Below are 19,159 nucleotides of genomic sequence, written 5' to 3'. Positions count from 1 at the left end.
TTGTCAGTTTACAAGAAGCATAGACTTGCACTATATATGGATTGATACAACCGTGATTTAACACTAAATATGGATTTTTATTGACAGAAATATTTGATCTACGCCATTCTCTGGTCGTTCTCCGGCGACGGCCGTCTCAAGATGAGAGCCGAGCTTGGAGAATACATCCGTCGTATTACTACAGTGCCCCTTCCCACTGCTCCTAACATCCCCATCATTGACTATGAGGTAAAGATGCAAAAATCCCTTTTGAGGTCCACCCCTATCACATCAAATCAATGTTAAGTGTTCCCTATTCATAGATGAATATTCACTCGCTTTTCTTTCTGTTCAGGTTTCTATCACGGGTGAGTGGCAGTCTTGGCAGGGCAAGGTTCCCCAGATCGAGGTAGAAACCCACAAAGTGGCCTCCCCGGATGTGGTGGTTCCAACCTTGGACACCGTTCGCCATGAAGCTTTGCTCTACACTTGGCTTGCTGAACACAAACCACTTGTTCTGTGTGGACCCCCCGGCTCTGGAAAGACCATGACACTTTTCAGCGCCCTCAGGGCCCTGCCCGATATGGAGGTGAGAGTCTGTCCTATTACAGTGAAGAAATGTGCACACATTCCTTGGTGATGCACATACATTTTCCAATGGACCCGTAACCGTAATGAACATTTTTATTTATTTTCCAGGTTGTTGGTTTGAACTTCTCCAGCGCCACTACACCAGAACTGCTGCTCAAAACCTTTGACCACTACTGTGAATACCGTCGTACTCCCAATGGCGTGGTCCTTGCGCCCGTGCAGCTCGGCAAATGGTTGGTGTTGTTCTGTGACGAGATCAATCTTCCGGACATGGACAAATACGGCACACAACGAGTCATTTCCTTCTTAAGACAGGTACAAAAATAAATTTGCTATTAAAGCAAGGTAGAAGAACAATTCATATTTATCCCACTGTTAACGGCCCTGGTGTCATGGTAATTTTTGAAGATGGTGGAACATGGAGGGTTTTACCGCACCTCAGACCAGACTTGGGTCAAACTCGAGAGGATTCAGTTCGTGGGTGCTTGTAACCCGCCCACAGATCCTGGCCGAAAACCTCTCACACATAGGTATTAATAAGGGTTTTTTTCCCTGTACTTTGCCACCTGAACAAAATTTTAAAGCAAAAAGTCTCCATTGTTTATAGGTTCCTCCGTCATGTTCCTGTGGTATATGTCGATTACCCTGGCCCAGCTTCTCTTACTCAGATTTATGGCACATTCAACCGTGCAATGCTGCGCCTCATCCCATCTTTACGCACCTATGCAGAGCCTCTAACAGCTGCCATGGTTGAGTTCTACACCATGTCTCAGGTAAGCTACAAAGTACAATCGACCTCTGGGGATGTGGCAACCCTGCCTTAAAAACTTCAAAACAAATTAAGGGCATATTTTGAGGGTCTACTTTATTGTCTGTTTAACCAGCAAACGATAGAACCCAAAATACTCACTTTTTTAATGTGTCTGTTTTCAGGAGCGCTTCACCCAGGACACACAACCTCACTATATCTACTCTCCAAGAGAGATGACCCGCTGGGTTAGGGGTATTTTCGAGGCCTTGCGACCACTTGAGACCCTCCCAGTGGAGGGACTTATCCGCATATGGGCTCATGAGGCTCTGCGCCTCTTCCAGGATAGGTTAGTTGTCGTAAAAATGTATTCCATGCGTTTGTTTTTCTCCTTAAGTCAGTTTTTGAACTCTTCACATTTCTTAACCCATTTGTTTTTAGGCTGGTTGGTGATGATGAGAGAAGGTGGACGGATGAAAATATTGATATAGTTGCTCTCAAACACTTCCCCAACATTGACAAAGAAAAGGCTCTCAATAGACCCATCCTCTACAGCAACTGGCTTTCAAAGGTAAACAGGTTGATATATTTTTGGGAATGAGACACGGCAACAGAAATATCTTTTGGGGAAATTTAGGACTATATCCCAGTGGAGCAAGAGGAACTGAGGGACTATGTGAAGGCCCGTCTCAAGGTCTTCTATGAGGAGGAGCTGGATGTTCCGCTTGTCCTGTTCAATGAGGTGTTAGACCATGTTTTGAGAATTGATAGGTGAGTGAGCTACCTTTTTATAATTTATTAGAAAGGCCTTCATTTCACCAAAGTGCAATAGAATCCACTTTGGACTATTTAACTTTTATTTTCCAGAATCTTCCGCCAGCCACAGGGACATCTCCTACTTATTGGTGTGAGTGGAGCAGGGAAGACGACTCTGTCTCGCTTTGTTGCCTGGATGAACGGACTTAGCGTTTACCAAATCAAGGTTTACACAAGATTACTTTTTTTTCAGAAGTTGTATAATAATATATATATGTATGATTGTGTTCATATAAAATGTTTTGTGAATTCAGGTGCATAGGAAATATACTGGCGAGGACTTTGACGAGGATTTACGTACTGTCCTGCGTCGCTCCGGTTGTAAAAATGAAAAGATCGCCTTTATCATGGACGAGTCCAATGTGTTGGATTCTGGCTTCCTTGAGAGAATGAACACCCTGCTGGCTAATGGAGAGGTAACATCCATTTGCAACACTGATGACATTTCTTTGTGTTTTATTTTTGATTACCTAACGAGATGAAATCCACAGGTTCCTGGTTTGTTTGAGGGAGACGAGTATGCCACCCTAATGACACAGTGTAAAGAGGGTGCTCAGAAGGAGGGGCTGATGCTGGACACCCACGAGGAGCTCTACAAGTGGTTTACCAGCCAGGTTATAAGAAACCTCCATGTTGTTTTCACCATGAACCCCTCATCAGAGGGTCTGAAGGACAGGGCTGCCACATCTCCAGCCCTCTTCAACAGGTATACTGATTTAAATATGTTAATAAATGCACTTTGGTGATTCATGTATAATGATAAATACTTGCCTTAGGTGTGTGCTGAACTGGTTTGGAGACTGGTCCACTGAGGCTCTTTACCAGGTGGGCAAGGAGTTTACCAGCAAAATGGACCTGGAGAAACCCAACTACAAGGTCCCGGACTACATGCCCATTGTCTATGACAAACTTCCCCAGCCACCGTCTCACAGGGAGGCCATAGTCAATGGCTGTGTATTTGTACACCAGACACTTCACCAGGTAAGCAATAGCTTAATTTGTCTCCTACTACATACACGAGCAGGCAAAAGGAGTTACTTTACTGCATTACACTTGACACAGGCCAACAACCGTCTGGCTAAGCGAGGTGGTCACACAATGGCCATCACTCCCCGTCACTACTTGGACTTCATCAACCAGTATGCTAACTTGTTCAACGAGAAACGCAGTGAGCTGGAGGAGCAACAGATGCATCTCAACGTCGGTCTCCGTAAAATCAAGGAAACGGTCGATCAGGTAAGAAGTCTCTTCAAATTTACAAGTTAGTTATTGTTCTTGTCTGTGCAATGTTAATGGCATGTTTTCATTTGAAGGTCGAGGAGCTTCGTCGAGACCTTCGAATCAAGAGCCAGGAGCTTGAAGCCAAGAACGACGCTGCCAATGATAAACTGAAAAAAATGATTAAAGACCAGCAGGAGGCTGAGAAGAAAAAGGTCAAATTAAGAAACTCTAATGTTAATCTGTGTAATAAATGGTCAATATCTGATATCTTGACTCCTCTTGATTCTAGGTGATGAGCCAGGAGATCCAGGAAGCTGTGTACAAGCAGCAGGAAGTGATAAAGGATAAACAGCTGAGCGTTAAACAAGACTTAGACCAGGTGGAGCCAGCTGTCATTGAGGCACAGAATGGTATGTGTAGTTCACCTTGTCATTGCACTTACACTTCAAGCACATAGGCGAGGGTGGGTATGAACTAAAGTTGAACTATTTGTGGGTAATATTATTTTTTGTTTCAATTGAGTAAAATATGGTTAATTCCCTAAAGTAAAATCTGTGGTTGGTAATCACTGTTCTAATGGTTATCTCCATCCTCACTTTTTATTTTATTTTAATTCACATTACTGTACATGTGATATCATTAGCCGTTAAGTCCATTAAGAAGCAGCACCTGGTGGAGGTGCGTTCCATGGCCAACCCCCCTGCGGCAGTCAAACTGGCCCTGGAGTCCATCTGCTTGCTCCTGGGCGAGAGCACTACAGACTGGAAGCAAATCCGCTCCATCATCATGAAGGAGAACTTCATTCCCACGATTGTTAACTTTTCTGCTGATGAGATCAGGTGAAAAAAGATTTTATTGAAACTTCCCTAAACTGTTATCTCTTTTATTTCTCCCCTTGTTCCCCTCCCTTCCTTTCCAAACACACACGCACATTTCATCTATCTAGCTGTGAGCTCAATTAAACGACAACATCTAGTAGAAATGCGGACTATGACCAATCCCCCTGCAGCAGTCAAACTGGCCCTGGAGTCCATCTGTCTTTTGCTTGGCGAGGAGACGAGTGATTGGAAAAAAATCAGACAAGTTATTATCAGGGATAATTTCATCAGCAGCATAGTCAACTTTTCCTCTGAGGAAATGAGGTACAGATCGGTGTCCTTGCGTCTGTCCAGCTCTTCTCAGATGAACACAATCAGTCAATCAGCACCCAAATCAAGTGATATCATTCAAATAAAAATGTGGGAAATTATGAATGAAAAACTGAGATAATCCACCTCAGTATTTTATTTCATGTGCTCATCCTCCTAAGAATATTACGCTAATTTGCGTACTTTTCCAATAGTTTGTGATTTCTATAGACTATCTTCAAATAGTGGTTTCTACTCTTAAAGTTATGGTAAATATGTTTCAATAAATGAAAGTACCTTCTGTGGTTGAGTTGTTAAACACGAACGGCTACTATTTATGGAGATGTTACTTACTTTATTTTGTGATAAGTTGGTCTCAAACCCACTGTTTTATTTTTTTGTTTAGTGACTCCATCCGTGAAAAGATGAAGAAGAACTACATGTCCAACCCAGGCTATAATTACGACCAAGTCAACCGTGCCTCGCTTGCTTGTGGGCCTATGGTGAAATGGGCCATTGCTCAGGTAATAAAAACAAAAGTATTGATTTTAACAAGACCGGCTTAAAGAAATGTGTCCTTAATATAAGATCACTGTCTTTCTTTAGCTCAACTATGCCGACATGCTGAAACGTGTGGAGCCCCTTCGTAACGAACTCCAGAAGCTGGAAGACGACGCCACGGACAACAAGACAAAAGCAGAAGAGGTGGAGCAGATGATCCGCGACCTGGAGGCTAGCATCGCCCGCTACAAGGAGGAGTATGCCGTCCTTATCTCTGAGGCCCAGGCTATCAAGGCTGACCTGGCTGCTGTTGAGGCCAAGGTGATGTATATATTTAATTTTAACAACCCACCAAAATCAAAATATGCGGCCAGATTCGAAAATGTCACACGCTCGGCTAAAAAACAAAAAGGAAACACTGGTAAGAAAAATTGTTTGCTCTGACTTGCTATAAAAGGTACATAATTTTATTTGACAAAACAGGCATATTACTGGATAACAATTTTAGGTATCTCACTTCTTAAATTATAATATTAAAAAAATGAGGCAGTTAAGTATTTAAATAAAATCCAGGCAGACAACAAAGTGGAACAGAAAAGAAAAAAATCTCTTTTTGGGTAATTTAGATTTCAATTAACAGGAGGGAGTGATATTGACAAGAAAACAGGAGTATCAGGGAATTGACAATGATGGTGATGACTCTGCAGAAGTAAGAGCAGTCTAATGCAAAAAAAGTAAGTTAGCCCTGTAGTGTTGGCATGTAAACATTAACCTAGAGAGACAAAAACTTTGTGGATAGTATCTTATTGGTTAAAGCTTGAAAGAGCTCATTTTTTTACCTCCATCTTTCCTTTCTGTGTGCAAAATTAAAAGATAAGCAGCCGCATCGTGCACGCGCTCACCCCTAAATAAAAGCCAGCTTCAGATGGCTCGCCTCTCCTTAGAAGTGATGTATCATATCATCGTTTCAGTATTACTTTCTCTTTTGGACGAAACCAGAAATATGGCGCATCCCCCTAAATATGTGTCAGCCCCCTTCCTGGTCTGCCCGTTCTTTTATTAATTGTAATTTTTAAAATCCTTTAGGTGAACCGCAGCACGGCCCTCCTAAAGAGTCTCTCAGCAGAAAGGGAGCGCTGGGAAAAGACGAGCGAGACATTCAAGAACCAGATGTCTACCATTGCCGGAGATTGTCTGCTTTCGGCGGCCTTCATCACGTACGCTGGCTACTTTGAGCAACAGATGAGGCAGAACTTGTTCACGACTTGGTCTCATCACTTGCAGCAAGCCAATATACAGGTATGGTCTTGGAACATGCACGAGGTGATATCATTTGAGAAACTTGAAGTAATTACCTTATTTAAAACAATTGAACGTTTGTATTTCTCTTAACTTGATGTCTTCAAATATGGGTTGTAGTAAACATGCCCTATCACATACATTTTTGTTTCTCAGTTCCGTACCGACATTGCCAGAACTGAGTACCTCTCCAATGCGGACGAGAGACTCCGCTGGCAGGCCAACTCTCTTCCAGCGGATGATCTCTGTACAGAAAATGCCATCATGCTCAAGAGATTCAACAGGTCAGTTTCAAAAATTGAAATCTGTTTGTGTGTGTGTGTGTGTGTGTGTGTGTGTGTGTGTGTGTGTGTGTGTGTGTGTGTACCCACCACAATTGAAAAAAATATAATCCTAATATCTTTCACCAGGTACCCGTTGATCATTGACCCATCTGGCCAAGCCACGGAGTTCATTATGAATGAGTATAAAGACCGCAAGATTACCCGCACCAGCTTCTTGGACGACGCATTCAGGAAGAACTTGGAGAGTGCTCTGCGTTTTGGAAACCCGCTGCTGGTTCAGGTATTACCATTGAGGGATTAATTGTAGGTGTTTTTGGTTAGGTTGATGCTGGCATCATAATTTTAATTCATTTTATCTTTTAATTTGTGTTATTATTGTTTTTGAAGGACGTTGAAAGTTATGACCCAATCCTGAACCCAGTGTTGAACCGGGAAGTTCGCCGAACCGGCGGCCGCGTCCTTATTACTTTAGGAGACCAGGATATCGATCTGTCACCTTCATTTGTCATCTTCCTCTCCACGCGAGATCCAACAGTAAGGATGCTTAATACAGTCATGACAAAATCATAGCTCCTTTACGATCGTGCTCTCTACCTGGCTATTGCTCTGCTTATGAGTCTCGCTAGCTATCGCTGTCTTTAGCTAATTATTTATCTCATAAAATCCTGTTTTTCTGCAGGGTTTCTCCAAACATGATTCTTATCAGTTTTTTTACCCCCAAAACAGGTCGAGTTCCCACCGGACTTATGTTCCCGTGTGACATTTGTCAATTTCACGGTGACTCGCAGCAGCCTGCAGAGCCAGTGTCTCAACGAGGTGCTCAAAGCAGAAAGGCCCGACGTGGACGAGAAACGCTCAGACCTCCTTAAACTGCAGGGTACACGACTGCATCAAGTAGCAAACATGGGCTTTCGAAAAATATACAAACATACTTCTGTTTTGGTCATTTAGGTGAGTTCCAGCTTCGTCTGCGACAGCTGGAGAAATCCCTCCTGCAGGCCCTCAACGAGGTAAAGGGACGGATCTTGGACGACGACACCATCATCACCACGCTAGAAAACTTAAAGAAGGAAGCTGCAGAGGTGACCAGGAAGGTGGAGGAGACAGATATAATCATGGCTGAGGTGGAGGCAGTGTCGCAGCAGTATCTGTCCTTGTCTTCAGCTTGCAGCAGCATCTATTTCACCATGGAAGCTCTCAACCAGGTCTGAACATGGCCTCAGTCTCTTACTAACATTTAACGCATCCTAGATACAACTGTGGTGTTTTGTTTTTCCAGATCCACTTCCTCTACCAATATTCCTTGCACTTTTTCCTGGACACATACCACACCGTACTGTATGAAAACACTAACCTCAAGAACATCAGTGATCATACGCAAAGACTCGCTGTCATCACTAAAGACCTCTTCCAGGTACAGCGTTAAAAGAATCCAACTTCTTGTTTCCAAAATACATGGAATGTTTGTATTTCTAGGTGGCATTCAACAGGATTGCAAGAGGAATGCTTCACCAAGACCACATCACATTTGCTATGCTTCTGGCTAAGATCAGCCTCAAGGGAATGACCAGGTCAGTACTACTAATATACAATTAATAACGGTAATAACACTAGCATGCTATAGCTTTCTGCTGTTTCAATTTAAAAGCTAAATATCCCCTGATGGTGCTAATCTCTTCTTCTCAGCGAGCCCTCGTACGATGCAGAGTTCCAACACTTCCTTCGTGGCAATGAAATTGTGCTTACTGGCACATCCCTGCCCAAAGTAAAGGGTCTGACCACAGAGCAGAGTGAGGCCATGGTCCGCTTGGGTCGCGTCCCAGCATTCAAGGACTTAGTGACTAAAATTCAGTCTGATGAGGTGAGGAAGAAGTTTCATTTCTCTTGTGGAATTTATTCTGTGTTTTTAAGTGATGGTTTCTGGTTTTTGTCACCTCAGCAAATCTTTATGTGGTTGGAGAGTAACACTCCAGAACTTGCTGTTCCCTACCTGTGGGCGGAGGAGAAGCAATCCAGTAAATATTGCAACACAAGCTCTTGTTCAAATGAGTTACTTTGTGTGTACTTAAAATTCTCCCTTCATTCCCAGCTCCTATTGGCCAAGCAGTGCATCAGTTGCTGTTGATCCAGACCTTCCGTCCAGACCGTCTGCTGGCTATGTCACACATCTTTGTGGCAAAGGTGCTGGGAGAAGCTTTCATGAGCATCATCGAGCAGCCTATTGACCTGGCTAACATCGTGGATACTGAGGTACTCATACTTTCCAAGGACAATAGTGCTTCAGCTTTCGAATGCCTTCACCCTCCAAAATGTTCGCGAACAATTGCTTTTGATAAAACTTCAGATTTTGAACGACCCGCATCCAGCCAAGAATGCGACCAAGTAGAGCCTATGATAACAGATTAATGAGTTTACCATTATTTCTTTTGGAAAAATAGTTTCAGACCTCGACCGTCAACCTGGAATATATTAGGTTTGAAAGCTAGAACACCGCTCAATAATAGTTGTACTATGTCTATCGTGTTGATTTTTGGGATGTTTTTTTTGTACAGGTGAAGCCTAGCACACCAGTGCTCATGTGCTCTGTCCCGGGTTACGATGCCAGCGGCCTGGTTCGAGATTTGGCTGCCGAGCAGAACAAGCAAATCACTTCCATTTCTATTGGTAAGGGCTATACTGTACACGCTTTGTGGTGTTTCACTGATTGAAAAAACACATCTTGCATCAAGCATTTGAATTCTTGTCATTTACACCTATCACTCAAAAGTTGCTCGCGATCTTCACCCAGCGTAGTCTTCTGACTTCACACTTGATTGCTTTTTATCAAAGCAAATCAGATTTGAAAGAAGTCAATATTGTCCTTTTTTGAATGAATTGACGCCGATTGCCACGTTTCATCAGGTTCGGCCGAGGGCTTTAACAAGGCCGACAGAGACATCAACACTGCCGTCAAATCGGGCAGGTGGGTGATGTTGGAGAACGTCCACCTTGCCCCTGGCTGGCTGATGCAGCTGGAGAAGAAGCTTCATTCCATGCAGCCTCATGCCAGCTTTAGGCTTTTCTTGACCATGGAGATCAATCCCAAGGTATCACACTCAGCCACTGTTGACTATGAAATATACATGGAAGTGAAATGTTTAAGCTTACTGGATATCTCAATCTAGCTATTTGGCTTTTACAGTCAACAGTGATTTCTGCCTTCTCATAGATTTGAACAGAAGACGGTGCAAGCAACTTAAGATTTATCCATTACATCCATATTTCTCCTCTGTTAGGTTCCTGTGAATCTGCTACGTGCCGGTCGTATCTTTGTGTTCGAGCCCCCTCCTGGTGTCAAGGCCAACATGTTGCGCACCTTCAGCAGCATCCCAGTTGCTCGCATGTGCAAGGTACCACATTCACACATTTTAAACACTTCCTAATTTCTTGGGATGCATGCTTATTATCGGGTAGATAATTGAACTGATAACAGACAACTTAGAGTCACAGTTATTGCCTGTTAGCTATATCATGTTGTTGTAATTGTAAATACAACAACAACAAATTAATTGTGTTTTTGCATGTGTTTTGCCTTTTTCCCCCCTAACTATAGCGCGCAATAAAAAAATATAGTCCTTGAGTAGTTCTCCAGAGGCTGTATTTTATCAGTATCAGTAAAAAAACAGCTATCGAGTATTGGTACAAATGACCATTAAATCTGATTTCATTTGTATTCATTAAATTTTTTTCCCTTTATTTTTCCACAGGCTCCCAATGAGCGTGCCCGGCTGTACTTCTTGCTAGCCTGGTTCCACGCCGTTATCCAAGAACGTTTGCGCTACGCACCACTTGGATGGTCCAAGAAGTACGAGTTTGGGGAGTCGGACCTTCGCTCTGCCTGTGATACTGTCGATACCTGGCTCGATGACACAGCAAAAGTTGGTGGAGATGCATGAAGGGCTTTCTCCGTAAGATTATCTCTTCGTACAGGATCTAAAACCTCACCGTTACATCTGCAGGGTCGTCAAAACATCGCCCCAGACAAGATCCCTTGGGCTGCGCTAAAGACCCTGATGGCGCAATCCATCTACGGTGGCCGCATCGACAACGAATTCGACCAGCGTCTGCTCAACACTTTCCTGGATCGCATCTTCACCAAGGGAAGCTTCGACAGCGAATTCAAACTGGCGCTTAAGGTGGATGGTCACAAAGACATCAAGATGCCTGATGGCATTCGGTCAGTCATTGTGCACACATTTCTGAACCGTCTCTGCATGTTTGCCGTTGCCCGTATGTGATGGGGTATTTTTCTCCATTTTTTTTCCTGTAGGCGTGAGGAGTTTATGCACTGGGTAGAGATGCTTCCAGACACTCAGACTCCTTCTTGGCTGGGATTGCCCAGCAATGCAGAAAAAGTCTTGCTCACCACTCAGGGTATGCTGCAGCACTCTATTCATTTGATCTAATAACGACACTAGGATGCCACAAATGCACTTTTCTAACATTTTGCTGTGCCTTGTTAACACAGTTTAGAAAACAATGAGTTGAATCATTTTTGTCTAGGGCCCTCATTTGATCTGTTGCTAATATGAAAACTTGAATTGCATTTCTGCTAGGGATGCACTGAAAGGAAGATTTGGGACCAAAACCAAATATTAAACATAGAAATCTATCCAAGTTAAGTTATCTATTTACTTACGGGTATATCACTGGATGCTTTTTTAAAGTTTTTCACATATTATATTCTCATAAAACACAAAAAAGACATTTAGACAACAAATTGATACATAAACTCTTATCTTTTTTTTTGTTAGATTTGTGTCTTTCGGCCAAAACTAAAAATGTACATTTGGTCACTTTTGGCAGCGAATTCAGTGCATCCCTAATTTCTACCATTTTCACACAACAATTCATTAACCATCTCCTTTCTATTTCCAGTGTATTAATATTCACTGACTACTTCATAATCCAAGCAGGAGGGATGATTGCACTTAACAGCGTCCTGTCATCGTGTTGTAGCCATCCGGCAGCTCTTTTATATTGTCGTCGCGCAGTTTGTTCCCCTCTAATCTTATTTACAAGTTTAAAGGAGTGTGTATCCTCACCCTCCAGCAGCTGTTTTTTCAGAGCCAACATGTCGCTTTGCTGAGTAATCATCCCCTCACCTACCCTCAATATAAGCTCACTTGTTATTAGGTAGACATTTCTAGCAGTGAGTTAAAAGCGGGTTGAACTGGTACACATTGAATGAGGTGCTGGAAAGTATGACAGGTTTTCTGCACTCTTTCAATCTCATTCAAATTCGAAATTACGAAATCGGTGTGCCTCATAATTAAGTGAGCTCCCCTTCTCGCACTGCAAATGCTTTCCCCCAACCCTCCTTTTTTAAGGTAATACCTGACTCTGTGTACAACTTGTATTTTAATATTAAAGCCTCAGTGTGTATAATGTAGCAGCCCCAAATGGTGCAAAAACACTTAATTCGTTGAAAAAAATAATATTATCTGCACCGCTTATCCTCAGTAGGGTCACGGGAGATCTGGAGCCCATCCCAGCCATGTTCAGGCAGTTGGCAGGGGACACCCTGGACTGGGTGCCAGCCAGTCCAGAGCAGACAGACAGACAATTTGCTCGCTCATTCACACCTAGGGACAATTTGGACCGGCCAATTAACCTGACATGCATGTTTTTGGAATGTGGGAGGAAACCGTAGTGCCTGGGGGAAACTCACACAAGCACAGGGAGAACATGTAAACTCCACACAGGAAGGGTTGATCTCATAACCTCAGAACTGTGGTGCGGACGCGCTAACCACTGCGCTGCCGTGCTGCCTAATAATAAAATGAATTCAAATAATCAAAATACTTCTCATAAATAAGCTTTTTTGTAGTCAAACTCTTTGAGGATTAGAGATTTGTAATTACAGTTCTAGACTTGAAAAAGTTGACATCCTTCTACTGTGGAAGCCTGAATTTTGCAAAGATAGCTTATCCCGGTGGTGCTTTTAGCACTTAACGGCCACTTGTCTTCCACAGCTGAGCCCTGCATATGATGTTTGCAGAGTTCTGTCATTCAAGCATATTCCACTTATCTCTGTTTCCTTCTCTAGCCACTCATGTTTCAAGATTGTCTTTATTGTCTTTAACATAACATGCCAATGAAGTTTTCTTTGCAATCATGGCGTACAATGTTTATAAAGTTTAAAAGGGATGGAGTAAAATATGTTACCACTGGGCTTTAAGCTATGGCTCACTAGACGCGATTGTTAGCTGTAAATACAGTTCACTCTTACAATCTTTTTACTGGCTTTTTTTAGTTGAATTGCCCTCAAAGTAGTTAGCTGCATACACTAGCGCTGAACAACTCCAGCTACTAGCTCTTTTGAGCTGCTCCAGGTTTATTTTTACCATTCGGTATATTAACACTGAATTAATGTCATATCATTGGTTGAAATTAATCCTCATGCAGGAAATTATGGAAGCAGGCTTCTAAATTTTGCCATTTGATATCTTTCAAGCTTCTGTAGTTTTTTGTTCCAATGCACACGCTTTTGCTGTATTCCAAGCATCAACAACCTCTAGTGGCTAACTATTAGACACTGTCACTTTATTTTGTGTCAGTCACAGAAAATGGAAGAATCACTTTTCAATGTTACACAAAATAAATGTCTTGCCTGAAGCCTTGTCATGTAATCCTTATTTGTTTGTTGTCAAAACTGAAGCTACCCCGGAGCCATCACGGAGAAGAGCTTTGTTTTCCACTTATTAATTTATCCCCCCCACCCGTGCTCTTGTGTCCCCCCTTTCCCCCCTGCTCACTTCCACCTCCTTTTCCTGGCTGGGCTGCGCAGGCACTGACATGATGGGTAAGATGCTGAAAATGCAGATGTTGGAGGATGAGGATGACCTCGCCTACGAGACGGAGAAGAAGGAACGCACTTCGTCCACCACCGACGCACAGCCAGCCTGGATGAGGACACTCCATTCCACTGCCGCCAACTGGCTGCAGCTCATGCCTCAAACCGTCAATCCCCTCAAACGCACGGTGGAGAACATCAAGGTAAAAGAACGCAACTCGCAGTTTTGGTTTTCACTCGTAGGGCAACGAGGTAAAGCTCCTGAAGGAATTGTCCCTGAGGTGTTTCTTACAACTTGGTTCTAATCCCGCTCGCTAGGACCCGCTTTTCCGCTTCTTTGAGCGTGAGGTGAAGATGGGCGGCAAGATGCTTCAGGAGGTGCGTCAGGATCTGTCTGATGTGGTGCTAGTGTGCCAGGGCAAGAAGAAGCAGACTAACTACTTGCGCACTCTGATCAGTGACTTGGTCAAAGGTAATCTACATGGTTTTTCCCTTAGACACACACACACCATTCAAAATAAGAGAATACAAGTTGAATTAGTTATAAACTGTCACAGGTATAACTCAAAATTATTACAAATATGATTTATTATAAAAACATTACTCAAAGGTGATCATACCCATGCAATAATTGAAATAAATGAATATAAATTAATATTGCTATGAGTGAAAGTGGTATCCAAACTAGAGTGTGCCTGTCGATTGAGGTTTCATTCAAATGTGCAAATAACTGATTTTTAAGTGACAGAAATTCTGAGTCGGCATTAAAAATTCAATTAAAACGAAACTCAATTAAGGTTTTTAGTTATTTGGAATATGGATAAAATATTGTTTTTATTTTCTTTTAAAATATTTGGCAGAGCAGCCAGTTGAAGACAAAAAATGAAGTGATTAGATTGTTTTTTTTTTTTTATCTTCCTATAGTCTCAATTTGATACGATGTTAATACATTGGGAGAATAGATATCCTATTTTTATAATGTGTTATCGAAAAATAAACATGCATATGTTTATATCTACGTTACATTTGTTTATTAAGACCATTTGATAATATCATGGCCCCTTTAAGCACCAAATGTTATAAAATTCATTGTTTTTCTTTTCCATGACATTTGACAAATATCTTGATAAATAAATGCATAAAAAAACAATTGCAAATACAGATAAATGCACGATAAAAAAAATTGATATTAAAAATTACATATACATTAGTGTTGTTTGTTTTCATTTTATGAAAAGAAAGTTTATGGAGGAGGGAACCACAAAGACACACTGGAACCAAATCATATTTGTATTTGTTTTAACTTTTTTTAAAAGGTTTTTGTTCAGCAGGCGGGATTAAAAAGTCATACGGGGCTGTATGTTGTCCACAGGCAGTAGTTTGCCCACCCCTGGTTTAATTTTAAATACTTTCCTGCATGTGAAATGTGGACAAATATCAAGGACATATGTGACTGCCTGTATACAGAGTACAGAGTATCATCTGAACAAATGACAAAAAAATGCATAGGCAAGATTTTGGTAATTTTTTTCCCTTGATCTTTAGTTTTTTTTCTTTTGTTAATCTAAGATCTCCTCTAAACAATCTTTGTCTTGTTTCCTGACTGCAGGCATCCTCCCTCGCAGCTGGTGCCGCTACACCGTGCCGGTTTCGATGACCGTCATCCAGTGGGTGGCCGACTTCAGCGAGCGCATCAAACAGCTGCAGCAAATCTCGCAAGGCGCGGCTAGCGGAGGCGCTAAGGAACTGAAGGTATGATGTCGTGTCACAAGTTAAGATTCTAAACCACAAGAGTTATCAACCCAACATAAACGCTTCCCAGAACATCCACGTTTGCCTGGGGAGCCTGTTTGTGCCCGAGGCCTACATCACTGCCACCCGGCAGTATGTTGCCCAAGCCAACAGCTGGTCTCTAGAGGAGCTTTGTCTGGAGGTCAACGTCACCAACGCCCAGGGCGCCACACTCGACGCTTGCAGCTTCGGCATTAAAGGTCTGACTTTTTTTTTTTTCATTTGCATAAAGAAACTTTCTATCAATCTACCTTGGTCATATTACTCGAGAGGGAGACTGACAGCAGGACACACACATATACAAAAACCAGAAAAAAGGAAAAAACACCAAAAATTTGACCATGGATAACCCAAATGTCCAAACACCCAAACAAGATAAGCACATCGGCACCCAAGCTGGTCATGCTTTCGTCCCTCCAGACAAAAGAAAGCGGCCATGTCACTCGGGTCAGAGTGACGCAACACACTCTTCTGTTCAACAGCAGGGCCTGACAGCTTTCACTGGTTTACCCCTGCCGCATCATACGGGTGCCCTGCCCATCCCTGAGAATGCGTCCAACATCCCACTATCCATTCACAACACCTCTCCACTCATTCCTATCACCAACAACAGGGTCACTAAAAGTATCTTAATAAATAGATTCATTGCTTTGAAAAACAGCAGGCCGTAGTTTGGGTTTCTATTTTTTATCTTTTTGCGAAAAATGACTCATACTGTGGCTTAAGATGGTGCCAAAAGTGTTACAACCTTAACCTTGAGAATCCAGTTGCTCCATTCAGAGTGGTTTATATCAATTTACATGAGCATTTTTGCTTTACTAGTTTAACCTAACACCAACATATTGTGCACCGTAGGGCTCAAACTGCAGGGGGCGACATGCGGCAATAACAAGCTGTCCCTGTCCACGTCCATCTCTACCGAGCTGCCCCTCACACAGCTCCGCTGGATCAAGCAAGGCGATGGAGAAAAGAGACACACGGTGAGAAAAATGCCGTCTATCTATCCCTGTGCTGACACTTCTGTGTTTTTCCTTCTCTCAGGTCACGCTGCCCGTTTACCTGAACTTCACCAGGTCCGACCTCATCTTCACGGTGGACTTCGACATCGCCACCAAGGAGGACCCTCACAGCTTCTATGAGCGCGGCGTGGCCGTCTTGTGTACAGATTAATCGATCCTACAAGATGTCTGAAATCACCCGCTATTTAACCTAACATTTAATCATGTGTATGCACTTCTTAACAACCTATTTAGTTAGCTCAGAATCAATTGTGAACCAGGAGTAATCGTAGATAATGTATACATTACTTTGCAAGTACTTGAGAAGGTTCGGAGGAAGTTGTTAGTTGGTATGTGACGCTTGAAAAGAGGATATTTTGGCTGAAGGAACAAGTTTTATATGAACGAACAGGTATGTTGTATTTGGAAATGAAGAAAGCTTGCTTGATTAAAATGAGAAGTGCAAAAATGTGTGGGATTCTGCAATTATTTTTTTAAAGAGACTACTCAATTCATGCTCCAGTTGTGATTCTTAATTTGAATTGGTGTTTTTGTATCTCAAACAGAAAAAGCTATTGTAAAATATTCCAATTCTATACTCTTTCATGAGCTTTACTAATGGTTGAAATAATGTATGTATGTATGTATGCAAGGGACCAGGGAGTAGAATATAGTAACCTTTAGTAGTGTAAAATTACAATATTGATTCTAATAGGCAAAACCAATGTACTGCTTCACAGACAGACTTATAAGTTTGTAATTGTATTGCACAACTTGAAGCTGACCCTTTTGGCAGTCATTTACTACTACGCTACCCCGCATATTCAGATATTCCTCCTCCCTCCATCTCACTGTATCTACCGTTTCAGGTCCATGGGGAGCAGAGCTTTCAGCTGCTCTGCCCACCAGCTCTGGAACTCATTACCACCTGACCTCTGGAATTCAGTCACCCTTTCCGCGTATGAATCCAGACTCGAACACCTCTTTAGAGAGGTCTATTCATAATTATTTGCTTCACATGCCGTCCCTGTTTTTTAACTTTATTTGGTATTACTTGCGTGCTTTTTGTTGTTTGATATTCTGTTTACAGCCACCCTGGGTGTATTGAAAGGCGCTTTGAAGTCAAATTTATTATGATTACATTAGCCCGAAAGGCCATTTTGCAAAGGTAGCTTGTCCCTGCGGTGTTTTAAGCACCTAAAGGCCAATTTCCACTGCTTATCCCTGTATGTGATGGTCGAAGATTCCCATAATGAAGGCATTTTCCACAGGTTCCTTCTCTAGCCACTCAGCTGCAGACTATGGCTTTCTGTTGACAGCAATTGTTAACGGCTTCTTTTAGGTAAAGCTTGCTTTGTCCTTTGAAGTAGCTTCTCACACAAGACGCTTAAGTTAGCCACCTACACCAGCTCTATCCAACTCCAGCTATATGCTCTTATCAGCTGCTCCGGGTGTATCCAGCTTGCTGTCTTTTGTCATTGCTGGTGAGGATTACCACCCACTTTTATGTCCTGTTGCTGGCTGAAATTTATCCTTGCTCACGCGAGAAAATCTGGATGTAAGTAATTTTGCCAAGTGGTATATATCCAGCTTCGGTTGCGAGTCTTCTAAAGAACACAACTCTGCTCCTTTCTAGTGGTGTGCACACTGTTACTTTAAAAGAAACGCTAGGTTATTCTGCAGTCTTGTATGACTGCAATCGAGGAAATATTCTCATCTCATTAGCTGCACCGCTTATCCTGAGTAGGGTCGCGGGGGTGCTGGAGCCCATCCCAGCAATCATCGGGCAGTGGTCAGGGCACACCCTGAACTGGTTGCCAGCCAATCGCAGGACACACAGGGAAAGACAACTCACTCGCTCATTCACACCTAGGGACAATTTGGACCGGCCAATCCACCTGAAATGCATGTCTTTGGAATGTGGGAGGAAACCGGAGTGCCCGGAGGAAACCCACGCAAGCACGGGGAGAACATACTAACTCCGCAGTAAGTCCGGTAGCTGGATTTGAACTCACACAGAAGGTTCCCAAGACCTTACATTCAACATTCTATAATTTCTTATATATTTTAATATAGATTTTACATTTTAATTCAAACTCTAAAAGCAGGGATCAGAATGGAGATTTTCATTTTCAGGTGAAATAGCCAGGGGCCGCAGGCCCCGGCCAGGTCCAGGGCGGAGCCTGGTGGGGGGCGAAGCCCCCCTGAAGCCAACAGCATTTATCTTATTTGCTATATGAAAATTACACTAGAAAGAATTAAATCCAACAAAACAGAAACCATGTATTTTATATATATATAAATTTAAATAATAATAATATATTGACATTAAAAGCATTTGTAATATTGAACATGATCATGATGATACAAAATAATTTATTTTAATCATGTTTATAACAAATTTTATAAATACCTCAGATTGGGATTTTCTGTCACACAGGGGAACCAGTGGTTGACTGCTGCTAGTATTTGAAGTGGAAGGATTTGGAACGGCCAATAATGTTGAACCGGTGGTGTTACTGTTAGTTTCACTGCCGATTTTAAATGCGGATCTGAGTGCATAATGTGATCGCCGGCAAGCTATATTTGCTTTGTGCTTGTTCATTTTAGCATGATCGATCAGTGCCACACAACATCGCGTACCATAATTGATCAGATCGACACAGTATAGACACTTTGCTTTCCCTGGAACATCACACTTTGCGATGAACTGGCTCAAAGTTTCTGTAACTTCCTCGATCTTTGCGCCGATTTTACCGTTTACTGTGACAGTCTTCTCCAGCCATGACCACTTAAATTTATTGATTCCTTTATCAATCTCGGAGACAAAAGCCTCGTCTTATTTTCTTAGTATTTTCATATTTACTTTTTCAAACACTCATTTCACCGTTTGAAAAGACCGGAAGGAGCGCCATGTTTGAGAAAGCCAATGCTCTGAACAAAAGCTCCGCTGATTGGTTATCAGCGAA

At 42.4% G+C, this 19,159-nt stretch overlaps 1 protein-coding gene across 1 annotated transcript in view; it reads left to right on the top strand.

Moving 5' to 3' along the window:
• Positions 1–16,661, top strand: part of dync1h1 (dynein, cytoplasmic 1, heavy chain 1) — a 35,439-nt gene extending 18,778 nt beyond the window's left edge. The window contains exons 37-77 of the mRNA XM_088355179.1: positions 88–228; positions 335–568; positions 679–885; positions 979–1,100; positions 1,178–1,343; positions 1,504–1,667; positions 1,760–1,889; positions 1,956–2,089; positions 2,186–2,300; positions 2,389–2,550; positions 2,626–2,840; positions 2,911–3,115; positions 3,197–3,370; positions 3,448–3,567; positions 3,645–3,765; positions 3,999–4,194; positions 4,889–5,006; positions 5,089–5,304; positions 6,070–6,282; positions 6,439–6,566; positions 6,693–6,846; positions 6,954–7,100; positions 7,293–7,443; positions 7,518–7,771; positions 7,846–7,980; positions 8,043–8,137; positions 8,253–8,427; positions 8,506–8,581; positions 8,656–8,816; positions 9,119–9,230; positions 9,468–9,652; positions 9,842–9,955; positions 10,313–10,483; positions 10,565–10,782; positions 10,876–10,979; positions 13,396–13,604; positions 13,720–13,873; positions 15,011–15,153; positions 15,224–15,392; positions 16,048–16,172; positions 16,234–16,661. Coding sequence (XP_088211305.1) covers positions 88–228; positions 335–568; positions 679–885; positions 979–1,100; positions 1,178–1,343; positions 1,504–1,667; positions 1,760–1,889; positions 1,956–2,089; positions 2,186–2,300; positions 2,389–2,550; positions 2,626–2,840; positions 2,911–3,115; positions 3,197–3,370; positions 3,448–3,567; positions 3,645–3,765; positions 3,999–4,194; positions 4,889–5,006; positions 5,089–5,304; positions 6,070–6,282; positions 6,439–6,566; positions 6,693–6,846; positions 6,954–7,100; positions 7,293–7,443; positions 7,518–7,771; positions 7,846–7,980; positions 8,043–8,137; positions 8,253–8,427; positions 8,506–8,581; positions 8,656–8,816; positions 9,119–9,230; positions 9,468–9,652; positions 9,842–9,955; positions 10,313–10,483; positions 10,565–10,782; positions 10,876–10,979; positions 13,396–13,604; positions 13,720–13,873; positions 15,011–15,153; positions 15,224–15,392; positions 16,048–16,172; positions 16,234–16,362 — 6,462 coding nt within the window. The 3' untranslated portion in view covers positions 16,363–16,661. The remainder of the gene's footprint in view (positions 1–87; positions 229–334; positions 569–678; positions 886–978; positions 1,101–1,177; positions 1,344–1,503; positions 1,668–1,759; positions 1,890–1,955; positions 2,090–2,185; positions 2,301–2,388; positions 2,551–2,625; positions 2,841–2,910; positions 3,116–3,196; positions 3,371–3,447; positions 3,568–3,644; positions 3,766–3,998; positions 4,195–4,888; positions 5,007–5,088; positions 5,305–6,069; positions 6,283–6,438; positions 6,567–6,692; positions 6,847–6,953; positions 7,101–7,292; positions 7,444–7,517; positions 7,772–7,845; positions 7,981–8,042; positions 8,138–8,252; positions 8,428–8,505; positions 8,582–8,655; positions 8,817–9,118; positions 9,231–9,467; positions 9,653–9,841; positions 9,956–10,312; positions 10,484–10,564; positions 10,783–10,875; positions 10,980–13,395; positions 13,605–13,719; positions 13,874–15,010; positions 15,154–15,223; positions 15,393–16,047; positions 16,173–16,233) is intronic.
• Positions 16,662–19,159: the final 2,498 nt, after the last annotated feature.

Source organism: Urocampus carinirostris, chromosome 15 (genome assembly GCF_059441175.1).
Source record: "Urocampus carinirostris isolate Australia breed hairy pipefish chromosome 15, RoL_Ucar_1.0, whole genome shotgun sequence".
Lineage (NCBI taxonomy): Eukaryota > Metazoa > Chordata > Actinopteri > Syngnathiformes > Syngnathidae > Urocampus > Urocampus carinirostris.
The sequence above is the reverse complement of the archived record's forward strand: the minus strand, read 5'-3'. Positions and strand labels throughout refer to the sequence as shown.